This window comes from Sycon ciliatum, chromosome 4 (genome assembly GCF_964019385.1).
Source record: "Sycon ciliatum chromosome 4, ocSycCili1.1, whole genome shotgun sequence".
NCBI lineage: Eukaryota > Metazoa > Porifera > Calcarea > Leucosolenida > Sycettidae > Sycon > Sycon ciliatum.
In genome coordinates, this window is record NC_088646.1 from 35,555,662 (window position 1) to 35,583,637 (window position 27,976).

At 48.1% G+C, this 27,976-nt stretch overlaps 1 protein-coding gene across 1 annotated transcript; it reads right to left on the reverse strand.

Moving 5' to 3' along the window:
- Positions 1-676: 676 nt before the first annotated feature.
- Positions 677-27,877, reverse strand: LOC135815912 (bactericidal permeability-increasing protein-like). Its single transcript, XM_065329264.1, has 16 exons — positions 27,486-27,877; positions 24,089-24,188; positions 23,425-23,553; positions 22,143-22,216; positions 21,576-21,666; positions 21,064-21,127; positions 19,207-19,270; positions 17,961-18,055; positions 16,202-16,378; positions 15,173-15,232; positions 14,080-14,247; positions 11,249-11,328; positions 10,292-10,334; positions 9,276-9,339; positions 8,334-8,410; positions 677-1,528 (listed from the first exon to the last, which is right to left on the reverse strand). Exons 1-16 carry the CDS (start codon positions 27,631-27,633, stop codon positions 1,469-1,471), a joined length of 1,494 nt encoding a protein of 497 aa, XP_065185336.1. The 5' UTR covers positions 27,634-27,877; the 3' UTR covers positions 677-1,468.
- Positions 27,878-27,976: the final 99 nt, after the last annotated feature.

Genomic DNA, 27,976 nt, shown 5'->3' on the forward strand with positions numbered 1-27,976 from the left:
GATAGCCTAGTGCAGTAACTACTTAGTTGCGCTGTGCGGGGCACGTGAAGCAAAGAATGTGCGATGTGATGTAATGATTATGTGTGTATGTGTGTGGTGTGTGTGTGTGCGTGTGTGTGTGCGTGTGTGTGTGTGTGCGTGTGTGCACTGCGTGTGCGCGTCACACACACTGAACGCGCGGGTTCAGAAACATCACACATCCATTTTACACACCTAGTACTAGTACTAGTAGTAGTACCTCACAGACTGTATCAGTATTCAATAATCGACTCCGCAGAAGAAGTATCGACGCTCTTCTTTGCGGCTCAAACCACCAAGCAAGCATGTACAGACACGGACAGACAGACAGTGAGTAGATAGTGGAGCTACTACGAGGCACTACACATGACTCTATGTAGCCTTGTAGGGGCAAGATGATTGTGATCAGGTGATAGAGCCAACCAGTTACACGGTGACGTCATACCCTGAACTGCTCCCGACGACACGTTCCGTTTGTCATCATGGCCATTGGCAATCAGATACACAGTATACGCAAGAAACAGTTTGTTGTTGCTTCTATCGCCAACTATCAAGAGGCAAAGGTGGGATGCCTACAAATACAATGACTACGGGTATCTATCTTAGAAGTAGAAGTAAGCTAGACCCTGGCCCAGCAGGCAAATGGCAGCAACAGAGGCAGAGAGTAGTATAACTATAACTAAGCAACAATACCGGTGGCTGATGCTCCCTGGTTTTTAAACGCCCATGCATTACCCACGCTGGAGGTCAAGTCTCCGTCACAGAAGTACCGGTAGATCTAATAGTATTCCAGATGCTAGAAGCAGCTTGGGAAAGACGCAATCGTAATAATAGTATAGGTCGTCGTCACAAAGCACCAATGCCATGGACGTGACACCCAGCCAGGGGTTAGTCATATCGAATGCCCACACAGACAGAGATGCCAGCGGAATGAAAGCACAGAACCAAACACTGAAGGAAGATTGAAGGAGAACAGTAACTATTTTACTTAAACTGTTTTGTAGTAGATTCTACTTTGAATAGTGGCACGTATCGGTAGATCAACAGATGAATGGCCGTCCAGAGGTCATCAATATCATCATCCCACCTACACGTACCTGCAATACAAAACCTACGTGAGAATTATTTTCACAAGTTAGCATGGTTCAAACGAGTACAGTATACAGTGACTGTTATTATGATGTCTGGGAATAGGGTTGACAGATGCCAGTAAGGATGTCCAGGCACTTAGGCGTATTACCGGAGAGCAGTGATATTTCCAGGTGACAACTATAAAAGCCATAAAGAGACACAGCATGGGACCAGAAGGCAGCACTGAGCAGGGCTATCGCTAGCTCAGGAGATAGCACTGCTAGTGACGCTTCCACTCGCACACTGATGCGGGGCGGATAATGACTTGCTAATTTGTCCAGCAAGAGCAAATCTGGACAATCCCTAGCCAGATTCATTATCAGTTCTTGAACTTGTAGGACGGCTTGTAGCTGAAGTCCGTGGCCACTACAGCGTAACCCTGGAAAATGCCAGAAACAAATCAGAGCTCATGTCAGTCTCATTGCCTGTCCTGCACTGGTGGCTGGGGGATATCTTTGATAGATGTGTCAGGAGGGCCACAGACACAGCTAACTCCACTGCAGTACGATCAAGTCAACAGTCCAGATCAGAATAGACCTGTACTTGTGTGCAAGGGGCTGGAATCGGCTCTTTACTTTTCTCTGGGACTTGCCAATAAAAGGTGAGTAAGTTGTATTGCTGCAGCAATACAACTAACTTGTACTTACCGTTTTATTGGCAAGAGAAGTTCCAAACAAAAACATAGTATTGGCATCAATATACTCATACTCTTAGGTCTTTAGTCCAGGGCACAGGCATAAGTAACACTGGGCCTGCATCCCTTGCAGTCAGTTCAGCTGCAGTGTTTGGTTTGGTGATGATGAATTGTTGAATGTCACGGAGCTGTCCGGAGAGTGATTAGTGATTAGTGAGCACTGAGCCGCATTCAATGCAAGACAAGTGGACTGTGCCACTACTCCCAGCATGATACGGCATACCCTGCCTGCTGCCATTTGCTGCGTGCAGAATGCTAATGCTAACAGTTTTAACTTTTAACTCTAGTCTAGTGAATGATCTAGTCTAGGTATTCATAGTTCATGTAGTATAGGCAATGTCATGGTGGTCTACAAAGTCAATACCATCAAGATGCCCATCATTCACTCATCAAGTGCTGATACAGCGCAGAAGAATTCTTCTTCTGTTTGCACTTTGCAGTCTATCTATACCAACACAAGTCATGCAGTCAAAGTCTGCCATCAACTTAATCATGATAATACTTGCCATGTGCTGCTCTGGCATGCTGGCCTGGCCAGGGCCACAACAGCCAGCACATTCACTAGACAGTCTTTATACCAGACACACTGGCATAAGCCACACATGTAGAAGTCATACTATTATTACTATAACCTCCTCACAAATATTTCTCCTGGCATAAATACTAGTACAGTCATTCCCCTTTAAACAACAGTTGAACACTTTACAATCCAGCACCCTCTAACTTATAAACCAGCACAATTATCAGCAGCCAAAAATGTCCTCTTCATGCCCCCTGCCACAATGAATCAGATTTGTTACTTCAAGCGCCCTCCCGATCCCATCCCTAATCCAGCGTAATTTCCGTAGTATAAATGGTGCCGGACTTTAAAGGAACCATGTGTGGCCAACAGCATTTTTATGTTGCCTGATAACTGAAAATGGGATTTCGGCATTTGGCCTCTGGTTGATGAATCTGATCTATCCTCCTCCACCGTTTAGGAGCTGTGGCGTCTCATGGAAGTGGAAAGGCAGTTCTTGACCCGCCCTATAGTATACGCGAACCCGTGCTATTTTTCAGTGATGCCGGCATAGCAGGAAACTCAGAGTTGCAACAAACTAGCCAGTTGTGTCTTGTTGCCGCTCTGTATAACCACCTCCTGTATTCAGGAACTTGAATTCCAAGTAAGTCTAAGTACTCGTGACACTCAGGTCCCAGGTGCCTTTCAGTGCATGCTTGGACATGCCGGCAAAGTTTCCTTCTGACACCCAAGCTGCTGGCCAACACTATAGTTATTTTTTATAGTCTTGGCCGATATTACAATGGCATATTCGCTTCATAATCAAACATCAGAACCAAGGACATTGTCATAGTTGGGTGGGACATTCCTAGTCACAAGCAGGCCGTGGGGATACCCTGTTGCGATGCATGAATGGGCTTTACTGCAACATGGCTGCTGCAAGATGCACAGGACTGAAAAGAGAAATTTGAGAACGGCGCCTTCTATTTACAGTGCATCTCAATCCTCCCCGGTGACCGGCAGTGGATGCTGGTATCCAGGTATCCTGTGTCAATGGGATCTCGGAGTCACTGGCACCGTAACCTAATCATGTGCAACTTCCTGTGCCTGTAGACCATGGTAGACCAGTGTAGACTGTAGTGTTAGTGCAGAGTGTCTTCAACATTGTCACCAGCCTGAAGTACTCTTTGACTTTGAATCTAGCTGATGCAGTGGACCCGATACCATGGATACGAGCACAAGCACCTACATGACCGTATGCTAGTACTATGGTATAGGCTAGTAATAGGCTCTATACTGGCCCAGCTTTGTGTGAAACGCAGGACAGGGGGTTGTGGACAGCATGCAGACTTTTTGCAGTCATAGTGCCAACAGGGATAGCCACCAGCCCAGTTGTGCAGGCCAGCAGCAATATAAGTACTTTCAGCAGCAGAAGAAGCAGTCACCAGTGCTAAAAGTACTTGGGATTTGTGAAGTGCACATTTTCTGGTATTTTCGTTCCGTACTGGAGGAATGTCAGAGCACCAGTACTGTGACCTATCCCAAATCCTTTCAGTGGCAAGCTATTGTATTGCACTGCAGCCACTGCTGTGCTCAGCGGTATGCTTTGAAAAATAACCATAATACAGGTACAGGTACATTGACTAGAATGATTGTACCTGTAAATCAGCACTTTTGGCCTCAGGAGTTCTCCAGCCTCTGCAATGGCCTAGGAACAAAACTGACTCCAGTAGTGGAGAATCCACACAGCACTGCACTAGCAATATGAATTATTGGACTATGAATCTCCACTGACTATGTACACCATGTGATACTGCATGCGTGTACAACTACGTAGTGGTTGGTGACTCAGGTCAATGCATAGCTAGCAGGCTCTTAGCTTGATTCAATTAAAAATTAACCCATCACACATGTACAATCATGTACTTCATAGTCACAGTCACACCAGGCATGCTCTGCTGAGTCTGCACCATATTTGCTGACATCGGTGCAGGCTAGGCCAGGTTGGGCTGCCAATGCCAATGGCTTTCCTGTCCCATTTCTTGCCAGTTGTCATGCGCTGGAAGAGAGCATTCTCTCTGGTAGTCAGCATGCGGCTTTGTTATATGGGGGGATTTAACTTATATTAACTATCACCAAGGGGAACATTTGTTATGCACTGAAGCTGAGGCTGAAGGAGCCCTTCACAACACACGTACCAATGCTACTATGCCCTACTTGGTCCTGAGCTTTGGCTTGAGAGCAAAACCAGGTCTGTTCATAAGTTTGAGGGAGTTGAAAACGGGAAACCAGTGAAGGAAAGGTTGACTGCCACCACCGGAACTCCACGGACCCTGGCTTATGTTTTGAGATCAAACAACATCCCACAGTTTGATATCACTGTTCTTTAGTATAGGCAGACGTCAAAGAACAATATACCCTTGTATAGATCCTGGGTACTTCAGCCTGACTCCCCGGCAAAGGAGCAATAATTGTTGTAATGACTGCAAGAATCACTGTGCACAGTCCGTGGACTCCTTGAAGGCAAGCTGGCTTTACGGCAGGTGCACGCCCGTGATGTTGCCTAGTAGACAATCGACTGACAAAATACCAACTACTGACACGATGTACATACACACATATGGTGGCACAGCGGTGCACCATCAACCTTATCAGTCTGTTTACGTTGTCAGCATCACCACTACCCCCCCCCCCCCCTTCCTCTCCTCCTCTTCCTCCTTCAAGCCACACAGTCACTGCTTGTAGGCCCAGTTCCAGTCTACTGATTGTCATCATATCACTCATATGACTCGTACTTTGTACATGGCAGAGAGAGTCAGCATTCTTCTTCTCAAGCTAAGCCCCAAGCAGCCACATTGACTAAACTCTCAGTGTATTCGTTTGCACAGCTGCGTGTGTCCTGAAATACCATACACACTTACGCATACATCAATCTCTACAGGTGCATGCACCCTTAGGTTAATTTCTCTCTTCTGCAGACCCCTGAAGGTATTGAGTTCTGGAACATCTCATACTAATAGGTATATTGATGGGCATAGTCCAAGTCATAGCCAATGTGCTGTTCCCTGCAGCTACAGTAGGTATGTCTGCTGCATATCTATATCCATGCATTACAACAGTAAAACTACAACTACAAGCACCCATGCACACTCTCGAGATCTCTTGCACTGGTACATGTACATGTGGTGGTACATGCATCAGGACTCCTAGCACCAGCTGTGCAAGTAACAGTTATGGTGATCTTCCAGTGCCCCCACGTCCCTGGGTTCATCAGTGACATGCTGCCATGCTCTTTCATCTGCTACTTCATCTACATGTAAAGTGCAATTACTTCATTGAGTCTGGGATTGTGTACAATCATGTACTCCCATCTTTTATAGGTATATGTATATTGCTGGAAGGGGAGGAGAGCTTGGTATGAAAGTGAAATGTGCCTGGCAAGATGCTCTGATATGTTAATTAAGAAATGTACGCACCACTGTCCTGATGATCATTCCAAGCAGCCTATAACGTTCGTATAGAAAATGATGACTCTGCTGCAATTATTCATGTACATGTACATGCATGGATAAGGAGTTCACCCAGGCCAGGGTATGATCGCAACCTATGCATTCACGCATAATAATGAGCTACTCAGTTACATACATGTACGGACATGGTGTGACATCCATGTCCATTATGCTGCGCACAATGTCCTTTTATAGGCATGTTGAGCAGAGAGATCCTGACATGTCTGCAGATCGTCTGCAGGTGTTCTGTACCTGTTTATGGCAAGGCTGTCATAGGCTTATAGCCAGCAGTCAAGACATGCATGTTTGATCTATTCAGAGCATTCAGCGGGCTGACATGTTTGAAAAGACTGCGTGTAAAGTATCCACAGAGGCGCGTGCCTAAATGACAGCGGGTTCCCGTAGTGGAATAGTTATATTGGGGCCTTGCTGCCCTGCACAGCTTTGCCCTGGTGCATTCAACACATCACCATGCTGAACTCACTCCATGGCTGTACTATTACTCTTCTGTACTGTATGCTTACTAATGGCCTAGCCTGACAGTGTGCGTTTACCAGAACAGTGAGAACACAGATGACACGGAACGTGCATGATGGTGTTGACAACTCTCAACCACATGTGGACACTGCGAGGCAAGGTCAGCTGCCAAAAACAGCTCCTCGCACTGACAGCATTGACCAGCAGCCTCCCAAAAACCTCACCCAAACTCTAAACTTGAGGTGCCAAAAATCACATCAGCTATGAACATGCTCTACCCACGGAGGGACGAGACTAGGCAATGAATAACACAACACGGATATAAGAACTTTGCCAGGTTGGACAATTGGTCTGAACAGTTGTGCGTGAGCAGTGTCTGCGGCCAGATGTATCCGAACACAACTGTATGAACACAACTGTACATGCACATGCAGTGTCCCAAGACCTGTGTCTGAAATGGATACATGACTGCACACATACTGGAATGAAGAGTTCCTGGTCTGAAACACCCACAGTGTACGAGCGAACACTCAATGATATACGTAAGGTTTTCTGTCATGTGACACGGACAACACAGCAAGACTCCTGTCTGTCTTCCCAATATAAACGGGTGGAACTGCAAAGCTACATGTGTGCCCACAAGTATGCATGGGTATTCAGTGTTCCAAAGATCTGCTGTTGACACGCACATTGGTAAGAAATGAAATCATGTGAGTTTACGGCTGAACATGCGGTGCAAAGAGGAAGGCATGTTAGCCACACGGCAATTGTAATGATGCTGGGTACAGATGGAGGCAGGGCTATGATGCCTGATACAGACAGAGGCAGGGTTATGATGCCAAGACACACGGGCATGAACAGCGAAGGAAAGACAGTCCCCTGCCGTGACGGTCGAAACAGGGAGTGCATTCCCCATCTCAACTGAAGGCTACCTAGTAAGTTGCGGCTATCCAAGCATACCGGGATGGGGTTGGAACTTGAAACCAGTACAATGCCATGTGCCAGGACAACAACCGCAGTCTAGGCCTACACACGATGCAGCTGTTCCCAGCTACTGCAGCCCTGCCACTACCCACATGACTATGTCAGTGTACATGTGTGAACTGTGCCATTCAAGTTGGTCTCTTTGCATGTTGTTGAATTGTTGCACCAGCTATTTAGCCTTTTTTACACGTACGCTTTAATAACATAGAATACTCACATGGGAGAGTTTTTAGAAGTGATTCACTAGCTGGCTATATGTTGACTAGACTTGACAAGCAGGCTTGGCCCACAGCCCCGCCTAAACAGCAATTGGAGGCTAGTAAAATGACAGCCTAGAAACTATAGTGCGTGGTTGTGCGCTGTGTGTGTGTGTATGTTTGTGTGTGTGTGTGTGTGTGTGTGTGTGTGTGTGTGTGTGTGTGTGTGTGTGTGTGTGTGTGTGTGTGTGCATGGTGTGTGCGTGGGCGCACGCGCATGCATATGTGTGTGTGTGTGTGTGTGTGTGTGTGTGTATGTGCAGTTGCCGAGGCTGGTTGGTAAAATAACTCCAATTTCACTTCAAGGTACCAGTGCATCTAGTGTCTGCTTTTATCAAAGCAGCGTACTGTCTATACTGGTTACCCCAGCAAGTGTAAGGTGTGCATAGGTAACTGTCTTGGCCGTCCTATTCCGATGTACTCCGTGTGGTGTAGACCAGGTGTGCATTGGGGGGTCGATTCACATGGCTTCGCCAGTTGTGTGGATTAGACAGTTATCTGGCGCTTGTCTTGATCTGTTTCAATCAGAATCAGATCCGCTATCGTTGCTATAAAGAGAAAATCTGTGGGTGCACATCCAGTGCATTTGCAGATTTGCGTGCTTCTCTTACGACGGGCGTTTACATGGTACATGGTATGTGTGTGTGTGTGTGTGTGTGTGTGTGTGTGTGTGTGTGTGTGTGTGTGTGTGTATGTGTGTGTGTGTATGTGTGTGTGTGGGGGGGGGGGGGTGCATACTTCTATCTGTGTGCTAGTTCACTGACCTGGCCCAGTTGTAGGGTTGGGTTGACCAGAGCGACGCCGTCCACGATCGGTATCTCAATGCCCGGAACAGTGTAGGCTGTAACAGAAACAAGAATGGATAGGTTAGGGCAACACCCTACAATTGTAACTAAACAAACGTGGGTGCATAGTGAACGCCACAGCATCATGACTAGTGATGCATGAGAACTTGACAGGGAAAGATGATAGATGTGTCCAGTGGGAAGAGGTGTGTTTCCTGGACCATTGGGTGAAAAATAAAATAAAAAAATCACGGTTCGCGTGAGACTCCACTGGGTGAGAGGAGGGAGTATATCCACCGCCGAACCGAGAACAAAGACAGATATCTCCCCTGGAAATCATACAGTATGATGAACATGAATGGCACTCGGGGGTCAGACAAGGGCTGTCCACATTTGTGTGCGTGTGTGCATAGTCTATCCACCAGTATGTCAATTATTGTTAAATTTTATGGAAATAATGCTGAGCAGTTGCACGATGTATAAAACCAACATTTGCCTCTGGGAGGAGGGATGCACAAAAATCAATCAATCACTCACACAAAGACATGCCAAAAAATAGATACACATCGACATACATGCATCCCATCAACAGGGTTCAATACATATTGAGTCTAGATGTCTGTTCCCTCATTGAATGAACCAGGCTGGATTTTGACTTTCTAAAGTCACTTACGAGATCGCATCAATCCTTTTCTAACGCCTTACGGTCGTTAACATGATAGATTACAGTATAGACATGATCAAGGACTTTGAGGTGCATTCCAAGTAGACAGGCGAAGCTCAGGCTTCATTTACAAATCCTCTGTAGTGGGAAGGGAAGGAAGGTTGGAGAACATGTTGACTCTATCAACATCATACCTTAAGGAAGACATACCACATACAGCATGAATACACAGTGAGATAATGCAACACATTGCTTACAGTTGATAAACGGAATGACGCCGAGGCCTGCGAGTGCGTTTACCGCCACATCCAGCAGAGCAACCTAGCACAATGCAGTAGGAGCACGAGAATGCCATATCACATTATCACACAGTGGCTACATAAAAACCGGCTATGCCAATGGAATCGTGCGTGAGGATTACAAACAGATCATCCAGGTCTTTTATCATGTGTTCCTGCTGCATGACTTGAAGAGTGAAATACTGTGTTGAGGTGACGAAGGCTGAGCCAAACTCGACCATGCAACAGAAAATTATATGAAGGCTTTGATTTTGTCGCAGTCCGGCACGCATTCCCACGTGTATTCGCCTGCGTAGACCAGAATCATCAGTTTTCAAACAGGGCGGCGGATGGATTTTTAGGGGGGGGGGGGTGCAGGACCGTCTGTGTGAAGTTGTGGAGAAATTTTGACTTTTGAACAGGTTCAAGTGATGGTACGCTTTCCAACGGCCAAAGAGAGTTGGAAAGCGTGTGTCTTTGTGGGTAACTTGAACATTTGGGCTCATGCAAAATCGCACCGATTTTGGGATTTCCCCACAACTTTTTGCGTCAGCAAAAATGTTGTGCTGGACCGCATTCCTGTCACTTCGCAGTGGCTTTTCGTTGGTGCAGTTTGTATCCCACCCTCCCACCCCTGACTTCTGCCGGGGTGTGTGTTTATCGATATACCATATTGGTTTTTCTTATTGGCCATGTGGCTGTTGCAGCTACGACTGTTTTCTTTTTTAGTTAAAAAACGTAGGGGTGGTGTGTGCGTCGTGGGCCATTGTATGGTTACATACAGCTTCAGATTGTATGGCCACCATGCTCACAGCAGAGACTTCTGTGTGTGTTATTGTTGCGAAGTGGACCACAAAGACTGGCTAGATTTACTATCCGAACTGATCCAGAAAATAGCCGCTGAGCCTTTTTCTAGAAAGTCTGGGGTGTGCATAATTATGCTCTTACAACATCATGTTTAACCACTGCATCTCTTTGTCTCGTTGTGCACTCACGTTAAACTGGCCAATGTTGGTGGACACCAGTGATAACTCAGTACTGCACGGACACAAGAACAAAGAACACAGCACCGTATCTGAGTATAGGTGTAGAACAAAATGCATTGGCTCTGTACATGTGTGTCTGGACTGCAGTCTTAGCATCTGGGAATCATAGCATCTAGTAGGGAAATAACACAAGATCATAGTACCTGAAGCAATGTGCATTTCGACCCCGGACTGGGAAATTCTATATGATCCGACACTTATGCAATTACAATCGCAGTAGCAGCCTCGATCTGCTGGCTCAGCTCAAATATGCCATATGCGAGGGTGCATAGACCCTGCCTCAAGGACAGCTGAAATAGGTAGCCTGGCAGTGAAACACACATCACGTCAAGTTCCAGTCGCTCCTGCTTTCCCCTTAGATGCTCCAACTCACTTTCGACTATTGCAATGATGACAAGTGAAGTTCATCCTCATACTTAGTCATTAAAATAACTGATTCCAGACACTGCATAACCCTAGTCAAGTTGTGGCCAAAGAAATCCCATCCACAACTGAGTCAAAAGCAGCTCTGCGTTTCCATTTCAATTACATCATGCATGCTCCAAAAACCGATCTGAGGGTCGCAGGGGCCTCATGAGCCGCAGGGCCTGCAGGAGCTTTGGCGCTGCTTTCAGCACGTGGGTTGGATTTCTTTGGGCACGACTGTACAATTAACATTGGGCTGGACACGAGCATGTTAGAACGCTCCGCTGCTATGCTATCGGAAAGTAAGACGGTGGAGTTTCGCTGACCAGACTATAGTACATAAGTGCAGTGTAGTTGCATTCTGGTGTTTCCTAGTGTTTCCCATCATGGTGTATCGTTGAATTCCTGGCGGGTTCTCATGGCACCGTCAATGCTCATTGATCAGTCTTTCCCCGTCGAGTGTCTGCAATGGAATCAAGCAAGGCGCGTTGTGCTACTTACAACATGTAGACGGCCTTTGCGCTGACGTAGACTTTGCTGTTGTTAGAGTGTGTCCACGCTGTGGCATTGGCGTGGATCAACTGGACACGCCGCCACGGAGAGAAGAGTAACACATAATATGCTGTGTTAGCAGTTCTGATATTGCACACACTATTTGGCACATGGCGCATCCAGTGCAGGCACCATTCGACTTAGCTAGCATCCATCAATATTGACAAACAATATGCCTGCAGCCAGGAGTAATTGTTGGGAAGAGTCCCACTCTCTGTAGCCAGCCCAGTCCCTGATCCACACAGCACATGTGCAATGAATTGTAATATGGACAATTTGAATACCGTATTTTCCGGAGTATAAGCCGCACCCAGATTTTTTTGTCACGAAATACAGACATCTACCCTGTATTCCACGTTTCATTTGACCATTGTAGTTTAAGAGAGCATGTCTGAGAATACCAAAGTATGTGTGCAAGTGGATCTCTCCGATTTCGCTCAAAATTTGCAGGTAGGTTCCCTTTGGGGCGTGGATCGATTGTGCAAAGCCCTTGAAAAAGTTTCTGAAGGGAACCTTGAAATTTGCATACCCCTCGAAAATGGCCGAAATATCACATTATTTATGGGTCTAGAAACGAGTCACGCCACAGCGTATACGAACAAGCAGTGAACAAAACTCTATCAAGCCAACATTGCCTCACCTTAAAAGAGTTCCTGGAGCAGTACCGTTTAGCCACGCCAGCATCCCAGAAGACGAGGTCCATCACCCCCTGACGCCACAAATGATCGTCTTGAAAATAGCCAATTTACAAGCGCTGGCAAAACAGCCAGCTACGTCCTCAATTGGCCAGAACTATACACCGGCAGATAGTAGAACACCTCTTCTAGCGCTGAGGACATGTCCCCCATCTTCCTTTTGGGGTTTTCTTGAAATAAACTTTTTTGAATTTTTCCACTCGACCATGCTGAAATACGGCCAAAGTCATACCTGCGCAGGAAAGCTCGCCCCTCCGCGACGTCTCCTCAGCAATTTCTACTCCAACACTACTCCCAAGGCCGCAGAACAAAGTGTAGTGTTGACTCTGACAAGGAAAAGCAGCGGTGATCACTTGTCACTCCAAACGACAAGCTTCTCCTTGCGCCACCAATAATTTTTTGTGCGACTGTTGATGCAAAAGTGACTGAAGGCCTGAGCGCAGTTTTTGAATTTTATTGCAAAATGCACGGTGAGATCGCGTGCTCTGTGACGTAGGATGACGCTTCCTGCACGCGGCCATCGATCGCGAATGTGCCTGGAACGCTACTCGAAACAGACCATGATGGCCCGGCAGAGGTAAGATGAGCTTCATTTCCTGCTTGAACTGCTGAGAACCCCCACAAACTGTCCTAGGAGTGTTGCAATGGCAGCAAGCCGTTGAAATATGCCCCGTACAGCATGGAGAGTTATTCGTCTTTCACACTTACCTCCTGCAATCCCGAACATAGTCCAACAGTAAAAGTCCCTTGTTTTCATGTCGATGCTCGACAAAAGCGGCTAGCTCGGTCCCTTTGTGTTGACTGGCACGCGAGCACTGGCTGCACGCACTTGTCGCGTGAATTGCATGAGAGATTTCTTACGTCATAAAGAATGTGATTTCATCATCATTTCACTGGTCTTCAACCTACATGGTCAGGGAAAGTCCCGGTTCGTAGGCCTGCAACACGGTCAGCGTGTTCTTGAGCGCAGTAACAACACAAGTGTGATCACTTCCAGACCAACGCGCGTTCAAGGCGAGTAACAAGCGCACTTGACCAAGGTGACTCTGAAATCTCGTGAGCCGTGGGCCATGCGACTTGGCATTCTTGCGTCACAAGGCACGTGATTTCACCGTGCATCTTGCAATAAAATTCAAAAACTGCGCTCAGGCCTTCAGTCACTTTTGCATCAACAGTCGCACAAAAAATTATTGGTGGCGCAAGGAGAAGCTTGTCGTTTGGAATGACAAGTGATCACCGCTGCTTTTCCTTGTCAGAGTCAACACTACACTTTGTTCTGCGGCCTTGGGAGTAGTGTTGGAGTAGAAATTGCTGAGGAGACGTCGCGGAGGGGCGAGCTTTCCTGCGCAGGTATGACTTTGGCCGTATTTCAGCATGGTCGAGTGGAAAAATTCAAAAAAGTTTATTTCAAGAAAACCCCAAAAGGAAGATGGGGGACATGTCCTCAGCGCTAGAAGAGGTGTTCTACTATCTGCCGGTGTATAGTTCTGGCCAATTGAGGACGTAGCTGGCTGTTTTGCCAGCGCTTGTAAATTGGCTATTTTCAAGACGATCATTTGTGGCGTCAGGGGATGATGGACCTCGTCTTCTGGGATGCTGGCGTGGATAAGCGGTACTACTCCAGGAACTCTTCTAAGGTGAGGCAATGTTGGCTTGATGGAGTTTTGTTCATAGCTTGTTCGTATACGCTGTGGCGTGACTCGTTTCTAGACCCATAAGTAATGTGATATTTCGGCCATTTTTGAGGGGTATGCAAATTTCAAGGTTCCCTTCAGAAACCTTTTCAAGGGCTTGGCACAATCGATCCACACCCCAAAGGGAACCTACCTGCAAAATTTGAGCGAAATCGGAGAGATCCGCTTGCACACGTACTTTGGTATTCTCAGACATGCTCTCTTAATTAAGCATTATCATCTTTTTTGAGGTGAATTACAAGTATTCACAGTGCGGCTTATACTCCGGAAAATATCGAAACTCACTGAGTGGAAATAGTAACTCAAGACTAGCTGGCTGAAAAAGTCACTTGTTGGTGTCGCTGGCCCGCACATGTGTCGCATGAAATAAAGAGAGCGCTCCCTCGCTTACCGCACTCAGAACAAAGGCTTCGGCCTCTGTGCCGTTCGGTTGCTGCACCAGAACTTGAACCGTGCCAGGGATCAGGCCCGTGATGAGAGTCTCCGATATGTTCATTGTCATCGGTGCTGTGTTGTTGACGGCCAGGTTGATGGGCATGTTAGGGAAAGCCTTGTACAGCTGCAGTAAGTTAGAATAACGTTATCAAACAACATACTGTAATACCCGGCACTGCAAGCAGTACAATTATAGTACAGTAAAACCTGTGACTAACGACCACCTCTTGGTGCCAGCAAAGCGGTCTTTAGTGGCAGGTGGTCTTTAGTTAGAGGTTTGCACCGCACGACCATTATATGATATGTATGTCAAAATGCAGCTAATACAATTCCCCAGCACTTGTGCAATGCCATTCTTATTTCACATCAAACAACACTTCGTTCGTTCATTCATTCGTTTGTTCGTTCGTTCGATCGATCGATCGATCGAGAGAGAGAGAGAGAGAGAGAGAGAGAGAGAGAGAGAGAGAGAGAGACACACACACACACACACACACACACACACACACACACACACACACACACACACACACACACAGAGCAGATTAATTTTTTCCAGACATCAAATTCTCACCTACGCAAGCACACACACACTTGTTGTACACACACACACACACACACACACACACACACACACACACACACACACACACACACACACACACACACACTACTACTACTACTACTATGTACAACTGCCACAAAATGGCCACGTCGCTCCCAGAAGCGGGAGACAACAGCGAGAAAGGAAAAGAAACAAGGAGAGTAATTGAGGTGAAAGGGACACACACACACACACACACACACACACATGCACACACACGCACGCACACACACACACACACACGCACACACACCCACACCCACACACACACACACACACACACACACACACACACACACACACACACACACACACACACACACACACACACACACACACACACACAGCATGACCGATTCCGGTGCATCGGGCATTCTTGGAAGCCAAACCGTTGGTAATATGATAATCTCTAGAGGAGTGTATTTGTACTTAGCAAATGACTTACCGCTGGTACGATGTCTTTGAAACTTTCCGTGTTTAGTTTGATGGGGATGCTTGATGGCACCTGCGGCAGAGGAAGATAATGATAACTAGATAGGTGAGATCACCAACACAGGCTGATATGGTTGCAGCACTTGTGAGACGGTGAACATTACCTTGCTTTTTATTTATTTTTTAATAAATGAAACCAAAAACCTTCAGACATGTGAATGTGCACATATACAGTATCAGGACCGGCGCCACTGGTACGGCCGGTACGGCCATGGCCGTACCAACTTCCCAAAAAGTCGGTCCACGTGGAACGTCCAAAACCGGGGAGAAGAAGTTTCGATGGATGATTTTGTACAGGGAGTCGCCCAGAGTGCAGGATTTGCCATCTAAATTCCCAAAATTTTCTGGGGGAGGACCCCCAGCCGCCCTTCAAGATGGGCCTTCGCCCGCACCGCTGCATGGAAGCGGCCTCCGGCCCTGAGTGTACATACGTATGTATAGAGAAGGCAGCACAGAGACGGCAGCGGTCTCGGGTGAGGCCTGGGCAGCTCGTCCTGCTTGTTATGACATAGTGCACGGTCCAAATAAATTCAAGCCCGTATTTTGATTCTCCTCCTCCTCCTTCGCCCCCCCCCCCCCTCCCCCTCTTCCTGCCCATGTCCAGTCGTCAGTGAATGTTTGGCTATGTGTAGGTATGTGCAGGTATGTGATATGTTTGGCTGTGTGTAGGTATGTGCATGTGACATACTTTTCACATGATGATAGAGATGAAACAATATTCTCAGCGACCACCAAAGGGACCATTCAGGACTGCCTACTGCAGTCTTTGAATACAGCTGACCTCTGAAGCCAGGCCAATTTTTAACCCATTAACCCCCCCCCCCCCTGCGCGCACGCGCGAAGGCTAGTGAACTGGTCAATAAAATTAATATTCAAACTAGCTAACTAACAAACAACCAGGCAAGCAAGGAAACGGATGGGCGGACGGACGGACGGATGAACCAACAAACAACAAACAGTAAGACATTCATGTATGACTTACCATTGCTGGTGTGATGGTGTAGTGGAGAATCCCTGATTGTTCGTAAACGTAACCGGCTGTGTCGGCCATGTACGCCGTCAGCCAGATGTACATCATGCGATCAAATTGGCTGGCAGCTGGCAGGGCCGCGGGAACGTACGGTGCTTCTGTCGGCTGCTTGGTGAGGTAGAACTCTCCCTGTGAAACGATACGGTCAAGTGGAATTTGACAACAGTAGAAGAGTCAGCTGGATACCCTATCAGAGCGGGCTACACTTACAATTGGGAATGTAAACGGCAGCAACAACTGTTGCTTCTCTTGCGATATGGCGTACAAGCAGGCCTTCACAGGGGTGTTACAGGGCGTTTGGGAGTGGTACGACCGGGGTGCGGGAGTGTCCCCCGGAGAAAAACCCCGCATTTTTCGGCCAACAGGGCACGTTTTAGCACTCTACAGCCGCAAAGGAGGGTTCCCCTAGCACTTATTAGACAACCCACTCCAGCTAAAAAACGCTTCTCATGGATTTTTTGGTATTTTCTGTACATCATAGGTGGCCAAGGCAAAAAGGAAACAATCGCCCTCCAAAAATCGCAAAATCCGAAGTACAGTTCTAGCGCCAGCCGCTGTGCAAAAACATATATCATGTCCTGCGCCACTGCGCCACGCCGCATGCACTTGTCTATGTACATAGCCCGCCCGCGGACAGTCGCGAAGTAATTATGTTAGTTATTTTTAGAGAGGGAAGAAGATCCTTTTTTTCTTCGGTGGGATTGAAAGATCTGCCAGTGGACCGGAGAGCTACAACACTGGAAGCAGAAGAAAGGGCTTGCGGAATCTTCTCTGTCTTCGTGCCAACAGGACTTTAGTTTGCGAGAGACTTTCGTCCTGTCGTCGCGGACGCATTGCTGCTACCAGAAAATTCGGAGAACGAAACGATCGTAAGCCGTTTGGTGAAACGGGTCGTGTCGGTGAACAGATGCAGAATGTTCTGCCGCCGTGGAACAGCAGTCCAAACACTTTCCAACTTCGGAGAATGAAGCGGCGTTCGCGGGTGTAGATGTAATGCATTTTCGCATCAGCTTGCAGTAGATTGTCAGGAGCGAGAGGTACTAGGTAGGTGTCGTTGTGGAAAGAACATAATTATGTTGTAGCTGACAAGTGACATGCTTGTAGTGTCTCTTACCGTGCTGATCGCCATTGTAACATGGTAGATCTTGGAAATTTTTAGTTCTGGACCCAGTGATCGCCGCCAGCGCTGTTTCCGTCGAGTTTGCAGTGAGTGAATGTGTCCGTGAGGAATCCATCATCTGGTTGTCTCTACCCGTGACTCCAACCGCCTATCGCAATGGATATCCGCCTGGAGTCTTGGGGTGCTAGCTGCTAGGCATCAAGTCTGAACCGTATTATGCTCCTTGCAATGAAATTAAGTTAGTTGTGATGTTTTGTACAAGTCCGAAGATCCTTGAGTTTTTTTATTGCTTTTTTGGATGAATTGGGTGGACCATCCTGGACGAAAAGTGGTACGACCATGGTCATAGTGGTCGTACCGTGTGTGACGCCCCTGCTTCATATTATGTGCAGGGACGGATCTAGAGATTTCTACGGGGGTGTTCTAGTTTAGCCAAAACTGAGTAGCTGATACATGTACATGTACATGCATATGGTTAAGTTCCAGTAGAACATTTGCGAAATTTAGGGGGTTCCGGGGAATCCCCGGATTCCCCACCCCCCCTCCCCGGGTCTGCCCCTAATATGTTTGAAAGCAGTCATTGACTCTTACCTTATGCACAGTCTCCAGGAAGTTCACATTGTCATAGGCTGGCGGAGCTATCAGACCATAGTCAATCTCGGTGTTGTCGTCAATGGCAACAATGACTGCAAATGGCACCCCAGCGCACAATAGAACATGACGTCTACGACCATACACTGCTGTGACTCCACATATGCATTTGCGGTAGGAACAGTTGCTTCACCTCAAAATGTGTTCCCTAGCAACTGTCCTACTGCATGTGTGCACCAGGATGGGGATGGTGGGGGGGGGGGGGCATCGTCCATTATGATTCACAGCAAGCAGAATAGTGGCTTTAGTTTACTCTGGCAGCATATCATATGCTTTGGAGATGACCGCCCCATTTGACCAGGTGTTACACTTCAAGTTCTTTGTGATGAACGGCTACCCTAACACTAACTCAACTAGCAATCCGGCAATCACTATACCGGGATCACACCCAGTTGGACAGTGGTGTCCTGGTTGAAGAGGAAGGGGAAAACACTGACCTAACCTGTTGAATCACTCACTGCTCGTGGTCCCCCAGAGCACAGCATTCTGCTTGCTAGCCCCTCGTCCCTCACACAAGCGAGGAAACAAAGAGGCATCTTTGGATTGAGGGGTGCAGGTTTCGAAACAACTGGTTTGAAGCTCAACTTGAGTAGAGCTGCTGCTAGCTCAGAGTAGAGCTGCTGTTAGCTCAAAGTAGAGCTGTCTATGATGGTTCTGAGTCTCAGAGTGATCACTCCAACTTCACTGCAATGCTACGACCTGTAGACAATCGAAGCCTAGTGCCCGGCTATACACAAGACATAGCTGAGTCAGTGGACATAGCCATCACGCCCTTCAATGACAGTCCACCTCGAGCCGTGACGATGCACGGACAGCTCGTCAAAGTGAACGGCTTTCAGTATGGGCACTATGACAGGCAGTCTTGACGAGCCTGTATCTACAGTGCACGGACGCTTACTGGAACTACAACTATGATGACTTGGTCTTAGACTCCATACCATGGAAGTGGGGTCTTACCATGGCACCATAGCTTGCAGCAACAAGAACGTTAAACCATTTGCTTTTCTTGGAAAAGCTATCCGAAACCCCTTGCCACTTTTGCTCCCGATATGCTTTATTTAAGCATGCGATGAGACACATACTCAACAACTGTATGAATAACATCATGCCATGCATTGTATGCTTGGATAGAACACAGAGGGAAAGAAGGCAGTCACAGTAGGCGATGGCTGACTCTATACCGTACTCGGCAGGCTCTCCAGGGCGGCATTTCCTTGCGTGTTGATGGCACTCTTGCCAGCACTGCAGATCTGATTTGGCATGACACAATCCATACATACACACACACACACACGCACACACGTACACACACACACACACACACATCTGGTCCTGGTCCTGGTCCTGGTAAACACTGCCATTACGGTCACGTGTCCCCTTACGGGGCCAACAATATAGAACGACGAGTGTGACCATGTTCGAGAGAGCCATCTCCAGCAGCTATGGCTCTGGCTTATCATCGGAAACGATTCCTCTCACGGCTGCCGCTATAACTGGTCCATCACTCTCCACAACAGAGCGAACATTCCATGAGCCAACGCTCAGAGTCGTTCTAAGTCGCCGTCTTCGTGCGGTAGTTTGCTCCACTCGCGGGCTTGCAAAGCCTCGCGAAGGACTCCGAGGTGGGGGCGACGAGGAGAGTGTCGGCATCGTAACTATCCGACCAAGTCTCCTGTCGGTGAATACCTCACCTCAGGCACTGTTGGCCTGGACGGCTGGGGACACCCCAGGCCGTCCACAATGGCGAGAACAAGCACGGACGGAGGCCAGAAACAAGAGCCCGGAAAAGTACAACCGTCCTCCACCAGAGCAGAGAACACACACATTGTCAAGATGTTCAACTATTTGAAAGATTTTCTTATCGTCGGAAACGCTTCCTCTCACGGCGGCCGCTCGAACTGGTCCATCACTCTCCACAACAGAGCATACATTCCATGAGCCAATGCTCAGAGTCGTTCCAAGTTGTCGTCTTCGTGCGGTAGTTTGCTCCACTCGCAGGCTTGCAAGGCCTCGCAAAGGACTCTGAGGTGGGGGCAACGAGGAGAGTGTCGGCATCGTAATTATCCGACCAAGTCTCCTGTCGGTGAATACCCCACCTCAGGCACTGTTGGCCTGGACGGCTGGGGTGTGTTCTCTGCTCTGGTGGAGGACGGTTGTACTTTTTCGGGCTCTTGTTTCTGGCCTCCGTCCATGCTTGTTCTCGCCGTTGTGGACGGCCTGGGGTGTCCCCAGCCGTCCAGGCCAACAGTGCCTGAGGTGGGGTATTCATCGACAGGAGACTTGGTCTGATAGTTACAATGCCGACACTCTCCTCGTTGCCTCCATCTCGGAGTCCTTCGCGAGGCCTTGCAAGCCCGCGAGTGGAACAAAGTATCACACGAAGACGACGACTTGAACGACTCTGAGCATTGGCTCATGGAATGTTCGCTCTGTTGTGGAGAGTGACGGATCAGTTCGAACGGCAGCCGTGAGAGGAATCGTTTCCGACGATGGCAAAATCTTTCAAATAGTTGAACATCTTGACACTATGTGTGTTTTCTGCTCTGGTGGAGGACGGCTGTACTTTTTCGGGCTCTTGTTTCTGGCCTTGGTCCGTGCTTGTTCTCGCACACACACACAATGCATGCAGTCACACACATATGCACATTGGAATTCATTCACGCATGCGTACACCCATGCATACACCCATGCATACACCCATGCACACATACATGCACACACTTGTGCGCACACACACACACACACACACACACACACACACACACGACATGTACCGGTGCATGATGTGACCAGAAGGCCTTAACCAATGTGTTCAAGAGTTGCTTGCTCATCAAATGCACCTTGGCTTTCTGGCACAAACAACTGGTCCAGTGAGGAGGAGAGGGAAGGGGGGGGGGGGGGGAGTTTGAACAAACTGTTTTCCTATTAGGATTGAATAGTGCGGTCCAATGAACAGACAATGTGCAGTGCGCATACATCTAAAAAAATGACGGCACAAAACAAATTTGACGGCATGAACTATAATGTAGAGTGTTTGCATTACCTGAGGCGCTACGCTACCCTTGATGGAGCCTGCAATCTCACTGGAGAACAGGTTGTACAGGAAGCTTAGAAAACACAAGGAGAAAAACGAGACAAAAGCAAACATCATTCCTCTGCACAGGCCATAGTGCTTGTCGCTTGTGATCTCTACTGTTTCATTCTTCCAACCATGCATATCTGTGATGATGTAGTGTGTGTACTTCAGTGTAGTGGGTACACTGTGCTGTTTGTGTCCAGTATGCTGCAGCTAGTTTTGCAGATGATGCTACAGCAACATGTATGTGTATGTACAATGATCACACAGCAATGACGCAACCACGTCCTTTTCCGATGTTACTCAGAGATTCGTGTGAAACACTCATCCGACAGCATGTACGTGTGTGTATGTATGTGCACTAGAAATGTGTTGTACTAAACGATGGCGAAACACTCATCCGACAGCATGTACGTGTGTGTATGTATGTGCACTAGAAATGTGTTGTACTAAACGATGGCGAGTGCATGCCTGCTTACCTAGCTCCACCATGAAAGTCAATACCCATATGTCCAATGTTGGCAGAGCATGCATCACAGCTGATTGTTGCGTGGCCTTTGGCATCCGCACCTGACATCAGAATGAGAGCAAAGTTGGAAAGCTGCTGTAGACTGAGCAAAGAGCCTATAATGAAACTGACAATTGCTTGCTGGTCAAACGTGGCTGCATCTACCTAGGATTGCTTGACTTCTTTACAGTTACATGACTTGTATAGAAGTTGCTTTAGTTTAGCACAGCAAATATTCATTCCGAGCAGTGCAGTCACATATATTGAATTCAGTAATAATACACAGAGGATCGTGAAATGCTGTATTTTCCGCTGTATAAGTTGCACCCGTGGAGATAATATCCGGCGTATCCCCCCCCCCCCCCCCCCCCCATGTAAGCAAGATGTCACTTTCAAGATGCTTGCTTCCACGCAAATGCATCACCGTGTCCAGTGCACACGGCCACATCTGATTTATGTCCTAGCGTAGAGAGGTAAAACTGCGTTATATACCCCCGTCGTAAACAGTGCCGGCGCCGGATAACTCAGTGCCACTCACCCACAGTAAGCGTGAATGACATGGATACATCACTGATGCTGACATCGCATGTACCCGAGTCCGAGACGTGTGGCCTGTGAAGAAAGCCAGTCACACGAATACACATGTGATGGGCGGTAAACTCGGCATCGCGCCTGTCACACTTTACATGCATTGCATCGTCTCCCTGAACCAGGCGCCATCCAGCCACACCGAGGCTCCGCCTTACTAGGCAGTGTCAATAGGCTCAATACTCTTCAAGCTGCCCAGCACTTGAAGTCAGACAATGAATCCACACTTACCCCCCCCCCCCCCCCCGCACACACACACCGTGTACTGTACATGTATGTAGCAGAAATTTGCACTGTAGTATTCAAGGACCATTTCTTTGGCTATTGTGTACTTTTGTTAGCCCGATGCACTCAGTGCCCCGCGGATTACGTACTTGTATGTCCTGCATTGTTTATAAGGACCTAATGGCCCTTGCCTTCAGCCTACAAGTCTGCTAGCCGAGTGGTAGTGTCTTTACCCCGTGTACGAGAACTCCCGGGTTCAGATGACAGGTGCATGCTTCTCACCTACGTTCTTCAATAATTTTACGAACGATAACTTTGATGGAAATTACTAAAGTAATACCAGTTACCTACACCGCACCCCTCTGCTTTCTTCATCTTTATTGGTACCTTTTCGGAAGAGGGGGAGAGATGGGGTGGGGGAGGGGGTGCAATGTTTTGGGTACCGACATGCAATTGCATCAACAATACTCGGGAACATACTGCATATAGCACGCAGAAACTTCAGCATACAATACCCTGGATATGACATACTATCGGCTATAAAGCACAATATTTTAGGACCCTGCATTATACCAAACCAGTCAATTAACCTTGGGCATAGAGTACCTTGGCTATATACTAGTATGCAATACAGCTTTTTTTCACAGCCCTTGGGGGTAGCCCTCAGCGGATAATGCCGGCAGAATAAGCGGCAGAGTTTGGTGTTGCTTGCTGGTATGTGTTATACATGTTTGCCATATGGAAGAAGAGGAACAGAAGAGGAACAGAAGAGGAACATAATCCGAGGAATCGCCATAAGCTTTGTGTGGCTCTGCTAATTTCAATGCTGTTCGAGCAAAGCCCGGCAATTTTCCGAGCATTATCCGCCAAGCAGCCTGCTTGGGAGTATGGTGCACTGCAGTTTCACTGCACTTATACTTGAGAGTGCATAACGACGGTCACAGACTTGTTGGTATCTTATACGTGTACCATAGCATAGCTGCAGCACACACCAACCAATCACTCACCACCAGTCCATGCGATAGTGCCAGTTGCCATGGAGAGTCATGGTGGCACCACTCCCGGCCACCGTCACACCAGTACCAGGCACAATGGCCACACTTGACGTGGGAATGTTGAATGACGTCACGCGAATGCTGGAAAGGACAGAACAAGCAAAAATTGCAAAAATCAGTCCCTGTGGTACAATAGAACAAAGACCAAGTCGGAAAGAAAGGATATTGTGAGAATATGCAGCAATTTCTAATCACATGCATTTAGGCACTGTTTGCTACCCTTACATACTCTAATATTCGCATAGCCGAAGCCCATTAAATAGTATCAATACAAATCCCCATTGGGTTTATGTCAGTATAAGCAGGGGAGGGAGATGGAGGGGAGGAGGGGAGGGAGGGAGGGGAGGGGAGGGGAGGGAGGGGAGGGAGGGGAGGGAGGGGAGGGGAGGGAGGGGAGGGGAGGGGAGGGGAGGGAGGGGAGGGAGGGGAGGGAGGGGAGGGAGGGGAGGGAGGGGAGGGGAGGGAGGGGAGGGAGGGGAGGGAGGGAGGGGAGGGAGGGGAGGGAGGGGAGGGAGGGGAGGGAGCGGAGGGAGGGAGGGAAGGAGGGAGGGGTATCTGCCAAGTCAGTTTCTACAGCAATGCACTGGACAACGACATGCCTCAGCAAAGGCCTTACGATGATAGGGAATAGCTGGTATCATCCGTATCACCGCTGATATCAGGAATCGTAATCTGACCGATCTCCTGCTCGAGAATCGGCAGGCCAACAGAGCGAACTATATGCAGACAAAACAAAACCAAAGAAGATCACACACTCGATACAGGAAAATTTAATTCAGCTTCCTGCCTGCGTTGCATGTTTTGACTGCATCTGCTCACTGCACTTATAAATGAGTTTTCCTGATCTTCTTCATTTTGCCTCTTATTACTTCTCTTCTACTAGATAGACCCTAGACAGCCATCGCTTGCCTCTGGAGAATTGGATAATATATAGAGAAACACACATTATTTATACTTCAAAGTAGAAACACAACCAATCCACAACCAACGGACAACTATTCGTTTGGACAGAAACCTTTTTCTCCAGAATTCCCCCGTGACTACTTCTGGTAGATGAAATGAGAAAATGAAAGGAGCAGCTCATGGTAGCTGAAAATAAAGCTACCATGCAGTACAGGTGTCAAATGCAGCCGTAAGATGGGAGCCAGCAACATGGTGCAAAGGACACCACGTGGCAAAGCGAAAACACACAGCACACTAGTATAGATTCAGACACTGCCAAGAAGAGCAAGGGGTGACTATAGGTGCTGTCATTCGCACCATTTTTCTGACTCCAGCCTTGATGCTGCATTTGACACCTGTGCATGGTAGCCTTATTTTCTGCTACCATGAGCTGCTCCTTTCATTTTCTCATATCATCTACCAGAAGTAGTCATGGATGAATTCTGGAGAAAAAGGTTTCTGTCAAAACGAATAGGTGTCGAATGGTTGTGGATTGGTTATGTATCTATCAATAGATGCCATATTGTCTTCGACTAGAAACAAACAGTAACCGTGATTTTCACATCCATAAGATTGATGTGGTTGAAACGTGAAAAGTACGAAGAAAAATTGACTGCCACCACCAGGACTACCACCAGGGACCCTCGCCTATGGCCAGCGATGCTCTGCCACTAAGCTATGGTGTAGACGTCATCCAAGCAGCAGCCGCTCAACATTTTCTTCAAACTTTGAAACTCACGCTTCCTGTAAATCCACACCGGCTGCGGGGGGGGGAGGGGGGGCACAGCCCTCATTGCAACCCACACACGTCACGTACAAACTAGCAGGGACGCGGGCAATTTGCACAATTGAAATATGCGTTGGTATAGATTTTGTGCCGTATTGATTGTCCTCCCCCCCCCCCCCTCCTTGTGAAGAGGCTTCATGGTTGCTCCTCGTGGAAATCAAGTGCATTACAGTAATGTGACTAATGTCACTGAGATGTGAATTTGAACACTTTGATGGATCGGCCCGAGCCTCCCATGAACATAACAGCTTGAACATGACAGACCAGATCAGATTGTACTTTAGATTGAAATTTAGTACTATTTCATTAGCATCCCATCTTGTGATTGCCATCAAATGACGGCACTGAGCAAGATGAGACTGGTTGGGAACTGCTGAGAGCAATAAACTTAAATGCCTAAACAGCGCAAAGTAACTTTTCACCAAGTAAACAGCAAACTTAATTTTTGGCTGCTCCCCACCCCCTCCCATCCCTGAACAATTTGTCAGAGCTTAGTGGTGTATTGATTATTGCCCGCATAAGTCAATACTAAATGAAATATAGAATGAGTAAAAGACCGGGGCGAAGCCGAGGTCTTTTACTCATTCTATGTTTCATATAGTGACCACACATCAACATCACACTGTTCCTAACGTTAGATCATGGACTGTTCATACATGACTGATTGTGCTCGGTAGTACAGTACTGCTCAATGGAACTGATCCGATCATGTCACTCAAGTACGTGCCGGGGGGGGGGGGGGGGGGGGGGGGGGTTGCGCAGCCCTAGACCTGCAAACACTGACTGGGCTGCAAAATGGTACAAGGCGCACACTCTACTCACACGATCGGATTTTATTGAACAACACTGTACATGCGTCACATTGTTGTTGGTGGTGGATATACCAGTATGAGTACTCCACTGTGACCTGATCCAAAAGGGTTACTGTAACCAGTGTCTTTGCCCGGCCAGTCATGATGTGCATGCTAGAGGTCTGGCAACACCCGACTGCACCATGCCGTGTGTCAATAGCCGTGGTGGTGGTGGTGGTGGTGGTGGTGGTGGTGGTGGTGGTGGTGGTGGTGGTGGTGGTGGTGGTGGTGGTGGTGGTGGTGGTGGTGGTGGTGGTGGTGGTGGTGGTGGTGGTGGTGGTGGTGGTGGTGGTGGTGGTGGTGGTGGTGGTGGTGGTGGTGGTGGTGGTGCTGCTGGTGCTGGTGGTGGTGGTGCTGCTGGTGCTGGTGGTGGTGCTGCTGGTGGTGCTGCTGGTAGTGGTGGTGGTGGTGGTGCTGGTGATGCTGCTGGTAGTGGTGGTGGTGCTGGTGCTGGTGGTGCTGGTGGTGCTGGTGCTGGTGGTGGCGGTGGTGGTGGTGGTGGTGCTGGTGGTGGTGGTGCTGATGGTGGTGGTGCTGGTGCTGGTGGTGGCGGTGGTGGTGGTGCTGGTGCTGGTGGTGGTGGTGCTGATGGTGGTGGTGCTGGTGCTGGTGCTGGTGGTGGTAGTGGTGCTGGTGGTGGTGCTGGTGCTGGTGGTGGTGCTGGTGGTGGCGGTGGTGGCTGTGGATGTGTGAGCCGACTGACTGGGTTGGCTAGTACTGCTGCTGGGCCATGGATGAGGTGTTTGCAGGTGGGCTGGATAGGGTGCTTGCATGGGGAGATGGGGTGGAAAGGGTGCTTGCATGGGGAGGAGGGCTGGAGTATGCTGCTACATTGCAATCTCTTTGGGTTCTCTTTGGGTTCTCACGGGATTTTGACTTCACTGTGGCTGCTGCTGCTTTGAGGTGTGAAAATGAGCCTAGTCCTTTGGAGGTATTTGACATTTGCCACACATAATACACTTGTGTTTGAGTACCTCCCAGCTCTTGCTGGTCCAGCCACTGTAAACTGTTATCCCAGAAGGACACACATTTGCTGGTTTGAACTACTTGTAACCTTGTTTTAGCAAGGTATATACAAGTATGTACAATCATGTACATAATATTATTGTCCTTCCCTTCCCCGTCCGTGCCATGGTCAAACTGTTGTGAAACAGGGAGGGTCTCGCTCAACATTCAATAAGCCACACACACAGAATACACTCAGGGGAATAGATTGATTTGCGGCTACCTATATGCTGTGCACGTGGTGTTTCGGACCTTCGTACAATGGTAGATTTAGAATAGCGCGAAGTAACAGTTGATCATCCCCCTTTCATTCATAGGCAAAGGGCCTGACGTGAGGAGCATTTTGTGACCAAATCAAATCGAGACCTGTAGGTGGTCCTGAAGCCAAGAGCAGATCTAACGTTCCGCTGTCTGTGCAAATGCCTTACTGTAATCTAGGCCTTTCTGGGTGAGCTCGGTTCGGAAGCCTGGCGAGGCCGCAGAGCTTAGCGACACCAGTGCCAGTAGCAGCACAACACAAGCAGCGTATGTACTCGGCATGATTGCGATTCCTCCTGTCCTGTGACTTGACGTCATACAGAGTGAAATTACGACGAGTGAATACCTCACCGAATTCCGTTGACAGCGAGAGCAGCTATCTCTCGCTGGCTGACGACTTGTTCGTCACGGTTTACTGCTAGGAAGTACTTGAGCGGACACGAAGACCACGAAGTGCACGGTCTTCTTGTTCAGAACTGGCTAAAACTTAAAAGAACAAATATGGGAAGCGTTTCAAACGTTTCTAACTTCTGTATGTGTATCGGGGTCTTGTTGATGTGTTGCATCCAATGAAGTGAGTGGAGGATTGTCCCGGTAGGTGGATCCGTGCAGGTCAGGGTTCATCCATACGCCACTGGTCTCCAGACAGTCTTCATGTAAT